The sequence below is a fragment of the Leptidea sinapis genome, chromosome 40 (assembly GCF_905404315.1).
Source record: "Leptidea sinapis chromosome 40, ilLepSina1.1, whole genome shotgun sequence".
NCBI lineage: Eukaryota > Metazoa > Arthropoda > Insecta > Lepidoptera > Pieridae > Leptidea > Leptidea sinapis.
The window spans coordinates 6,482,496-6,494,240 of NC_066304.1; the positions used below are offsets into that span (position 1 = coordinate 6,482,496).

The following is an 11,745-nucleotide window of genomic DNA, read 5'->3' on the forward strand; positions in this document are numbered from 1 at the left end:
AAACACAACACGGTTCACCATATTAGGACGACGCCTGGCCCACCAGTATTTTGCCGCCCTCGTCGGTTAGATCCGGAGAGACTCACCATTGCCAAAAAGGAGTTGGAAGAGATGGTACAAAATGGTACAGCTCGGAGATCAGAGAGCCCCTGGTCCTCAGCACTGCACCTAGCACGTAAGAAAAACGACGGCTGGAGACCTTGTGGGGATTACAGAGCATTGAACGCTCGCACTATTCCAGACCGATACCCTGTGCGGCACATCCAGGACTTTGCGCACCAGCTGGCAGGCAAAAAAGTCTTTTCTACGGTGGACCTCGTTAAAGCATATAATCAGATCCCAGTCCATGCTGACGATATTCCTAAGACTGCCATTACCACGCCTTTCGGATTATTTGAATTCCCTTACATGACATTCGGACTTCGTAATGCTGCACAATCTTTCCAACGTTTTATGGATGAAGCACTTAGAGACCTAGACTTCTGTTTTGGGTACATTGATGACATCCTAATCTTCTCTGAATCTCCATTACAGCACCAGCAACACCTTCGCCAGCTATTTCAACGTTTGACAGATTACGGCATACTGATAAACACAGCGAAATGTGTATTTGGTAAGGATGAAGTAACTTTTCTTGGCTTCACAGTGTCCGCAGCAGGCGTTAAACCTTTGGAGGAGAAGGTCCAGGCAGTTCAAGACTACCCGCCACCCAAGACGGTAAAGGAGTTGAGGCGATTCCTAGGAGTCATCAACTTCTACCGAAGATTCATTCCTGGAGCAGCAGCAATACAAGCACCGCTTAATGCCTTACTAGCTGGACCGAAAACCAAAGGATCACACCCAGTCAACATGACTCTAGAGCTGCTAGAAGCATTTAAAAGATGTAAGTCTAGTCTTTCCCATGCCACACTCCTAGCACATCCAGATACCACAGCAGAGCTGGCGATACAGACTGACGCTTCGGACCACGCTATTGGAGCCGTACTGCAGCAAAGTAAGGGAAACACCTGGCAACCCCTCGCTTTTTTCTCCAGAAAACTCAGCCCTTCCCAAAAAAAGTACAGCCCTTACGACAGGGAATTATTGGCGATTTATGAAGCGATTCGTTATTTCAGATACATGGTTGAAGCGAGGACATTCACCATCTACACTGACCACAAGCCCATTACGTTTGCATTCAGCACTCAACGTGACAGCTGCTCACCTCGTCAGTTCCGGTACTTGGACTTCATCAGTCAATTCAGCACTGATATCAGGTATATCCCTGGGAGGGACAACACAGTAGCTGACAGCATGTCTCGGGTTGAAGAGATGACAACGCCCCTAGATTACCAGTCCCTCGCCCGTGCCCAGGATTCTGATGCTGAACTTCAAAACTTACTCGTAAGTGGGTCAGGCCTAAAATTAGAAAAGGTCATGCTAGAGAACTCTGATATTCAGGTATTCTGCGACACTTCTACTCAATACACCAGACCTTTTGTTACTTCAGCTTTCCGACGTCAGGTATTCAACACGTTACATAGTCTAAGTCATCCCGGAGCAAAAGCCACAGCGCAATTGGTAGCACAACGCTTCGTTTGGCCGGGTATTAAGAAGGACTGTCGACAATGGGCCAAAGAGTGTCAACAATGTCAGCGCAGTAAAATATCTCGCCACACATCAGCTCCATTAGCAAAGTTCACAATGCCTTCAGCTCGCTTCCGTCAGGTCCATATGGACATAATAGGTCCCTTACCTTCTTCTGTTGGTCACAGGTACTGCCTCACCATGATCGACCGCTTCACTCGATGGCCGGAGGCCATGCCCTTGCAGGACATCACTGCAGAATCCTGCGCTGCCGCCTTCGTAACTGGGTGGATTGCGCGGTTCGGTTGCCCCGAGAGCATCATAACCGACCGCGGCCGCCAGTTTGACAGCCAGCTGTTCAAGAGGGTCGCCGCGCTGGTAGGCGCCGACCACCGCACCACAACAGCTTATCATCCCGCAGCAAATGGCCTCGTAGAGAGGCTACACCGTCAGCTCAAGGCCGCTATAACCTGCCACACCAGTGCTCAATGGACGGAGGCATTACCTCTCGTGCTGCTGGGCATACGCAGCGCGTGCAAAGATGACCTGCAGGCGTCTACCGCGGAATTAGTCTACGGCGAGCCACTCCGCTTACCTGGACAGTTCCTTCAGCCCATACGGGACGACCACATCGACGTTACCGACTTCGCCAGCAGACTGAAACAGCACATCACTAAGCTGTCACCAACATCTACGTCATGGCACGGACAACGTACATTCTACGTGCCCAAAGACCTACAGCACTCCACTCACGTGTTCCTGCGCCAGGGTCCTGTAAAACGGCCGCTACAAGCCCCGTACACCGGACCCTACAAGGTACTACGTCGGGGCTCCAAGTCATTTGACATAGAAGTCCAGGGTAAGACGTCAACAGTAACGATCGACCGTCTCAAACCAGCATATATCGCAGATGACAACTTATCAGGAAAAGACACACAAACACAGACTGTACCTACACAAAAGGAAACTACGGAAGAAGAACACATCAGAACTACAAGAAGTGGACGAAGAGTCAAGTTTCCCGACTACTATCACCCGTAGTCACGGTCTCAGTGGGGGAGTACTTGTAGCGGCCAAATCCGCTACTTACTTCCGCACCGCCGCTTATGTTCTTGGACCACACGACATCACGCCACATCGTACGATCTATGACGACAGCCTACGTCACGGGTGGTGCGAGCTGCGAACCGGCTGCATCGCGTGCGCGTCCCCGCGCCCGCGCTCCCGCCGCACACCGCGGGCCCTGCGCCCGCCGCCACAGCTAGGCCTCCCGCGCCCGCGCCCCGCGCGTCGCATAAATACCAGAGGCGATCGCCCGCGCCACGCATTCTGCACATTTATTTACCTCGCGCTCACAGCTTTCCGCTTGCTTTATTTTTGCTTTGTATAGACGCTCATTTCATTCTACATTTTGTAAAGTATTTCTTTTAATTAGTAGTAAATTCAACCTTTCATCTTTGACTCAATCTTTCATTCTTACTTCGCTTCAAACAAATATCATAGCATCCCTAGCTCAGCCAGGGGTAGTCATCGAGAAGTCGTAGGAGTAGAATACGTGCTACAAGAAAATGCAAAATGTTTACAATATCGTTGACAACACTGTCAATACAATGATAATTCTGAAGTTTTCCGAATGACAAATTGCCTTGCAAATAAACGCGGGAAACGTTATACGTCCGAACAAACCATTCATAAGCAAAATGTGTATTTGTAAACATTTGACATATTCTTGGTTTATGATTAGTTACAACATGCCAATTTTATTTGTAAGGCCGTAAAAGTTTTGTATAAAATGAGACCACAAGAATTGCGCATAAAACTTGTTGAATCTTTGGTTTTATCTAAACTTAATTATATGGATACACACAATTAAAATTTGAAAAACAAAATTTCATGAACGATGCGGGACTCGAACCCACGACCTCCGGCGTTCCGTACCGGTGCTCTAACCAACTGAGCCAACCGTTCGAGTACCGCCTCGTTATTAAATTCTGTTTGCTTTGTTTAACTCTCATAACAAAGGTTAACGAAGAAAGTACTTACCTGATACCTAAGATATAATGTGTAAGAAGTTTAATTAGAAAGGCGTGCGCTACTTATGGCATTCCTGTGTATCGTCATTTAGTGGTCCCACTGAAAAATCAGCGCTGGTTGCGACAGTAATCAGCATTATGCTGAAGTTTAGAATATTATGTAAATATTGTGTTTGTAACAAATAAAAATATTTCTTTCTTTCTAATGAGGGTTTTAAAATGTTTGAAATATTCTTCTTTTATTGTATTTTAGGTCTTGTTACCAATGCTCAAAATAAATTAAACCAACTAACAACGTGACACAGGATTTTGCTCGTTACCAAGCCACAAAAGTCAAATCAAAAAAGAATGACTTATGACACTGACATAATAACTGTTATTAGAAGATGTGAGAATTACATTAGATAGGTACCTAATTTATATCCAAGAAATCGTAAAACCGTTCCTACAAAGTTGCTTACTAATTTAAGATTAAAACATTCTTAATTTTATTTAATAAATACGTTTGAAGCATTCTGAAGGGCAATATGGCAAATTTTACACTAGATGGAAAAATTTGTATTGAACGCGAACTGAATATAATCCCAGTGGAAAGTGAAATAGATAATTTAAATACAAGATTTGATATCGAACAAACTTGCAAATGGATAAATAAAAATCAATTTAAGAAGGTTATTAGTTTTTTAAACCAAATATTAGTGCTTCAAATTATTTATGAGAACCAAACAAATAATTTCCATTCCCCTTTTACTAGGTTTGTTTACAATTCCCTGATGAACTGCTTGGAATAAGTACTAATGTATATGAAGAGATTAAAAAGCAAACCAATGTCGATCTCTACATTCTAGGTGACACATCATATGCGAGGTAAAATGTTAAATTGATGATAAGTTTAAAACATTAAACTAGGCTGTTTAAAATAATCTCAAAGTTAAATTTTTTTTTTAGTTGCTGTGTTGATATTGTAGCAGCAATGCATGTTGAAAGTGATGCCATTGTCCATTATGGCCATTCATGCTTTAGCAAAACTGAGTTGCCAACATATTTAGTGCACCATAAAACTTCTCTAGATATTAATGAAGTTATGAGCACTATTTCATTAAGCTTGGTTAGCAATACCGATGTATCAAGTGAGAAGTTGTGCCTCTTTTATGATGCTGAATATGAACATATCAAAGGTATGTGGTGCAATAAAATTATCCAACCTGGACATTGTTAAACACAGCATTACAACACCTTACCACACAAAAATTTGATTTGTGTTCAAGTAGGTTTGCTCGAAAGCAAACTACTGTCTATTTCTAAACAAATTACAATATACAGGAAAGGATTCAAAGCACATACAATGTGATCATAATATATATTTTGTACCTATATAATTAGATTGATAGAGCAATTTATGAAACACATTAATTAGATCCCGATGATCTATCAGCAAATAAATGTAGCATAATAAATTTCAATAATACTTCCCAAACAATACTTATCATTTAAAAATCCCACTTTTATGTGTTGTTAATGTTTCACTCAATTTTTTTTTATGAATATGTTTTTATTTTTAAGTGTTGTATGAACAATGTACTCCACAATTTCTTTCTATTGGCCTGAAAATAATGTAGCATGTACACAACTTACAGATAAAAGAAATTGCACAGATGTTTTTCTTTAAAGTGACTTTGTCTTCTGAAACTAAACATACTTTCTTTATACTATTACAGAACCACTTAGCAAGTCCTGGTTTCAACAATATCCACAGAGCTATATGGCAATTATTGATTGTATGGAACCCAAACCAAATCAATATCTAGGCAGAATTATAAAAAATAAAAGTAATCAAGAATTTCCAATAGATGTATTAAATGACTGCTTTTGTATATTTATTGGTTCAAGGGGACAAACTTTCTTTAATTATACCATTTCAGTGCCATGTAAGTGTATAGAAAATTTTAATTACTTGTAATTAAGAATTTAAACAAAAAAATTTATACTAAAAAATGTACTTACACTTTGCAGACTTATCTAGTGAGCTAAGTCAAGCCCATATTTATGATGATCTTTGAGTGTGGGCTTAACTCAAACCCCCGATTTCTACCAGCTTATAATTTAGTGTATTTACTAATGTTAATGTTTATTTAAATATCTATTCATTCTGTATTATACAATAGCAAATGAACAGTGTATGAATTACACTTCACTTTTACATTGGGCTGTCTAAAGCTTAGCACATCATAATTTCAACTTTCAAATGACTTTAAATACCAAACAGATGATGCTAAAGTTACGTTAAGTCTGAGCAAATTCTAAGTGCACTAGATCTTAGCAGGAGTCTCCCGATTTGCTTGCAATATTGCTAAATAAACTACTATATTTATACACAATTAAATAATATTTTTCTTCTTCTCATGAGTTGGGACTTACAGTTTTCACCCATTTTTCAATGTGTGATATATTTCGATGTGTTTGGATCTAATATAAAGCACAAAAAATCTTTATTCTAGCAAAACAATGGTATTTGTTAGATCCAGCATCAAATATGTTTGATGTAATTGAAGAAACAGTATGGTTTAAACGTAGAAGGTACTTAATTGAGAAGTGTAAAGATGCTAATGTTATTGGTATACTGATGTGTACATTAGCTGGAGATCAAACTAAGGATATCATAAGTCGGATGAAACAGTTATGCAAAGCTAATGGAAAAAAAAGTTACATTGTGTCTGTGGGGAAACCTAATGTTGCCAAATTGGCAAATTTTCCAGAGGTATTGATTTTAAATACTATATAGTTTTATAGTAACTTTGTTATGAATATTTTAATCATGCTGACTTGATATTTTTCTTTCAGATTGATATTTATGTAATGATTGCATGTCCAGAAAATAGTCTTTATGACGAGAGAAATTTTTACAAACCATTAGTATACCCTTTTGAACTTGAAGTGGCTCTTAACTCAAATCGAGAACCATACCCAGCATTACATGTGATAGATTACAATGAACTGCTACCAGGGAAAAAACATCACTGCGATATCAGTGAAGTGTTTGAGGGAACAGATGTTAGCTTAATTACTGGGAAAATAAGGGAAACTAAAGTATCTTCACAAGGTACCTGTAAGGATCTAATTGAAAAGGAAAATTGGGAACTTGAAAGTATAGGGCACAACCTGCAAAATAGATCTTGGAAAGGTTTAGAACAAAAACTTGGAGAAAGTGATGTGAAAATAGCAGAAGGTGGTCGGAAAGGAATACCAATTCAATATAATGATGAACCAAATTGATGTACACCCATTTATTTTCTTATACACTTTGTTGTTTAACAAATGTCTTTCAAGACTCAATAAATATATTTAAAGTTAGTACCTAGTTTTTATAATATAATTAATATTACTGTACATAAATAACATTTAAGTTCTTTGATTTAGTGGGTTTTCTGGAGATTTTAACCATTCCTTTCTAAGCATTTGTTTCAGTTGTGATAATCTTAATGTCGGGTTTTCAGCCTTTAGCCTTGGTAGAGTAACTTCTTCAAAAGCTGTATATGCAGCTTTCAATCTCTTCTCTGGATGTTTATCAACTTCAGTTTTGTCACTAAAAAAAAACTAAATTATTTAGACTCAAGTTCTTCAGATACTTTAAAACATATTGTTTTTATTAAATTGAAATACCTTCTATATTTTTATTCTTAAACTTAATACATTAGTGTTAAAAAGTTCATGAAGCCATTTTCCATAAAACATAGGTAATATTGTTGATAGCACTTACTTCTTGAATTTAACCAGAAAAAGTAGCATATATTATTAGCATATATATAGTATAATATAAATTAAAAAAAAAATATGTGACTCACCTAAGTATTGATAAAGCTTCATCTATAGTTTGTGCTGATTCTCCGTCTATCTGCAGTCTATTAATATTCTCTTCCAATGGTGGCTCCTCTACTACAACTCGCGCAGGCTGAAACAAAGTTCATGACATTTTTTATGCTTTAATGTTCACCCTACTTCATAATTGTAAGAATATTAATCTATAATACTCATATATATACTATAGTACAAGATCTTTATTTTAAAAAAGAAAATACACATGTCTGTTTAAATTTTTGTAGAGCCGCATCTGCTGTGTTGTATGTACACATTAATTTGTTAGTGTTCACTGAATGAAGATTTACCTACCATTTGTTGCTAGCGATAATTCTATATGGTGTGTTAGTGATGGAGAGGAAGAAGAAAAATACTTTGTTTTTATATGACTGATAACAGAAAGACAGATTCTTTGTGATGTTACATTAGTAGATCATAAAAATAAATATAAAACAAAAACAGGTGGAGTGGATGGCCCGTTGTGCTAACATGTTTTCTTAAAAAATTTGCAGCAGACCCAGATTAAGACTTTTTTATTTACATAAGTATTAAAATGTGTAGTTTACAATTACAAATGTAAACCTCCAGAAAGCTGAGAGTAACAATCAGCTTAATCACTTTAACATACACCTAAATGGGTGAAATTTGATTATAAGAAGAACTAAACAGACAACCAGAAGTTAAGATATTTAGATAGCTATTGCAATGAAAACACACTAAAATATGTTTCAAATCAATGATTTTTAAGAAGAGTAGATTAACAAAGAGTCAATAGGAATAAAATTACTACATATCTTTTTTTATTGAAAGAATTAAGATGTTTTTTTGCACATAATATGGTAATTATCTAAATGTAATGATTTATCTTATGTGTTAAATTGGCTAAGAATAAATACAAAGCTAAGATAAAATTATGTAGCAATAAGAAACAGAAATGCAATAATTACCACTGGTTTCTCAGGTTCAGCCTTAATAACTCGCTCCTTCATTTGAGTAATCTGTGCCCTGGTTATTTTTGGTGGTGGAGGTACAACTTTACTCTTTAGCGACTCCATTTCCTTCTCCAGCAAAGCTTTAGCTTCAGCCTTCTTTTGTAATTGTTCTAAGCGCTTTTTCTCCTGTTCATCCTAAATAGTAACAAATTATTATTTATTTATAAGATGATGTTGGAATATATCTCAGTTCTATCTTTTTTAGTTATTTCTAATGAATAATTATTTAGGTTAATTTAAATTGTCATTATTTATATAACAAATTTGTAAGGTCATATTGGCCTAGCAAACTCATAGAAGTTATATTGTGTAGTAATATGACTGCTACACACCCAAAATGATGTGGATCATTGAATTTGTGATTTTGAAAGTAGCTCATCAGAACAATCCAAGTTATAGATAGGGTCAATATAAATAATAATGAACTGGTGTTGGTTTTATATATACTAAAGGGTGTCCAGCGGGAATTTTTCAACTTTAAATAAACGTTACTCATTTGTTAGCGGGGTTAGGGCTGCGGAGGGGGTGACGTTAGAAGCGACGTTTCTGCGGATTTGTCAGTCGCCATGAGTCATTGGTCGGGCGCGCACCGCGCGTATGCGGTGGAACAATATTTGTTGAACGGCAATTCGCCTATTCGAGCGCGTCGTGCTTTTTGTTTGCATTACAACATTCGGCGATTAAGCGATGGTCCGAGTACGCAGCTTATCAGAACGTGGGTGCAAAGATTTCGAGAAGAAGGGACAATGATCAATAGGCCGCCACCAGGACCGTCTACGTCGGCAGCAACACCAGAACGAGTGGCACAGGTGCGTCAAGAAATTCTTAGAAATCCAAGGAAATCAGTAAGAAAGATTGCCGCCTCTACAGGCATTAAGAAGTCAACTGTGCATACGATTTTGAAAAAAAAACTAAAGCTTCATCCCTATAAAATGCAAATTGTCCAAAAATTGAATGAGAACGATTATGTTTCAAGAGAAAGGTACGCCAGAACGGCTTTGCAACGATTTCGAACCCCCAGAACACTTGGAAACATATTGTTCAGCGATGAGGCACATTTTCACATCGGGGGTTACGTAAACAAGCAAAATATGCGTTACTGGAATCCCAACAACCCAAGAGAACGTCATCAGAAAAGTTTGCACTGCCCGAAAACCACAGTATGGTGCGCCATCTCAGCTCAAGGAATAATCGGACCGTATTTTTTTAATCAGGGGGAAACTGTGGATACCTCTGTATACTGCCGCATGATTGATGAGTTTTTAGTGCCGCAATTGCAAGTTTTTCCAGGACGCAACAATAGGACACATTTCCAGCAAGATGGGGCAACCCCGCACACTTCCAGGGTGTCCATGTCGAAGTTAAGGGACATTTTCCCTGGAAAATTAATAAGCAAGTACGGAGACATAGCCTGGCCACCACGATCGCCTGACTTGACGCCCTGTGATTTTTTCTTGTGGGGATACCTCAAGTCCAAAGTTTACTGTAATAATCCCCGCACCATATCTGCCCTACAAGAAAATATCCGGCGTGAAATTGATGCAATCCCCCAAGCACTGTGTTCGCGCGTATTCGCCAATATGAGGGTTCGCTTACAAGAGTGTGTTACGCGAAATGGACGTCACTTGGAGGACATTATTTTTAAAAAATAAAATCCGCAGAAACGTGCTTTGTTTTAAAAATATAATAAATATTTTGAGTTTAATAATATGTTTTTTATTTAAGTTTAAAAAACAAAATTTTCCGCTGGACACCCTTTAGTAGTTGCCTGTTGCATTCACAACTAAAGGTTGAACCTCAATAAAATATTTAATCAATATGTTATGTTTTTAAAGTGATAAACCTCACTTCTGGGATTAATACACAAATAAAATTTGAAAAACAAAATTTTATGAATGATGCGGGACTCGAACCCACAACCTCCAGCGTTTGAGAGTTCGAGTCCCGCATCATTCATAAAATTTTGTTTTCAAATTTTATTTATGAAAATATTTAATATGAGAATAATCAAGTCATAAACAGAGGCATCTGATAATTCAATTATCATAGTTGTCACACTGGAACATACAGGGCAAGCCTGTCAGCCATTAAGTTGGCATAGTGACATCCCATTCTGCATGGGCACACACTTCTTCAAAGGGAAGATATATATAAGAAAATATACTATTTTTTACTAAGAGGAAGAATGCCTGAATTGTGCAATAAAAATAGGTAAGTAGTCATCAAAACACTTACAAGTAATAGTACAAGACATGTATAATTATGTTTTTTTTTCTTTGCAAGAGGAGGACAAACTAGTGTATGGTAAGTGATCACTGCCACCCACAATCTTTCACAACACTAGAGGAATCACAGACACATTGGCAGCCTTTTACATACCTATTCTACACTGAATGCTGAAAACTAGATTTTTTTCATTACATTGATAGAATCCTGGATCTCAAAACAATCCATGCTCTGTGTTGAACATTTGCCAGATCAGAGAAAATATCCATATATGGCCAGATCTCTATTAATTGACCTAATAAGGTCTAGTCTGAGGACAAGCTTCTTGACTCAATAAAACTACCATATATTTTATGTGAATTGTACATGGCTTTAAGTTTCTATATTATGTGATAATTCAGGGATTGAGAATATTGTCAATAATAATAATCGATTTTATATGTTTAATTTGAAATTACACGGCAGACATACCTAACCTACTAAGGTAGCCTTAGGCCGTAATAAAAAATACCTACTTTCTTTTGTTGCTTTTTCTTAAGTCGCTCATCGTTATCTTCCCATTCAGCATCTTCAATTATCTTTTTAGCCTTTTGCTCTTTTTCCGTCTTAGCATTTTCTTTCCGCTGTCGCGCTGCAACAGCTTTGCTATTTTCACCGACAAACTTTTTTGGCATATTATCGAATATCTTAATAATTTGCTTTATAAAGAATGATATTAATTAAGACTTCATTAATTTGAAAAGTAGAACATTAAATAAGATTATTTTTAAAATTCAATGATTTTTATGTTCTAACAACAGTTTTCAATCATTTTCATTGTTCATTTGAGTTTTGACTTTTGAGCGGTTTTTATTTTTTATTTTATTTTTTTTTAATATTAATTCGTTCTTTCGAACAGGCTATAGCCAGGGGCCTTACTGCCTTGTCGTTAGTATTTTCATTTCTTTGGTATTTATTATTTTCACTATTTTGTTTTACAAAAAGTCCAATCCAGTTTTCTCATTTCATCTTACATTATTTCCATTTTCCTTTTCCAATTATGTATATTCGATAGCGAATATTTATAGTAGTTT

General features: G+C 37.3%; 2 protein-coding genes across 2 annotated transcripts; one reads left to right on the plus strand and one right to left on the minus strand.

Moving 5' to 3' along the window:
• The first annotated feature begins 3,984 nt into the window (after positions 1 to 3,984).
• On the plus strand, positions 3,985 to 6,950 carry LOC126976268 (2-(3-amino-3-carboxypropyl)histidine synthase subunit 2). Its single transcript, XM_050824530.1, has 6 exons — positions 3,985 to 4,270; positions 4,354 to 4,466; positions 4,548 to 4,777; positions 5,318 to 5,527; positions 6,098 to 6,357; positions 6,441 to 6,950. Exons 1-6 carry the CDS (start codon positions 4,127 to 4,129, stop codon positions 6,870 to 6,872), a joined length of 1,389 nt encoding a protein of 462 aa, XP_050680487.1. The 5' UTR covers positions 3,985 to 4,126; the 3' UTR covers positions 6,873 to 6,950.
• Positions 6,869 to 11,507, minus strand: LOC126976280 (coiled-coil domain-containing protein 124). The gene is made up of 4 exons (XM_050824552.1): positions 11,188 to 11,507; positions 8,402 to 8,581; positions 7,442 to 7,548; positions 6,869 to 7,182 (listed from the first exon to the last, which is right to left on the minus strand). Exons 1-4 carry the CDS (start codon positions 11,344 to 11,346, stop codon positions 6,999 to 7,001), a joined length of 630 nt encoding a protein of 209 aa, XP_050680509.1. The 5' UTR covers positions 11,347 to 11,507; the 3' UTR covers positions 6,869 to 6,998.
• Between the last annotated feature and the right edge of the window lie 238 nt (positions 11,508 to 11,745).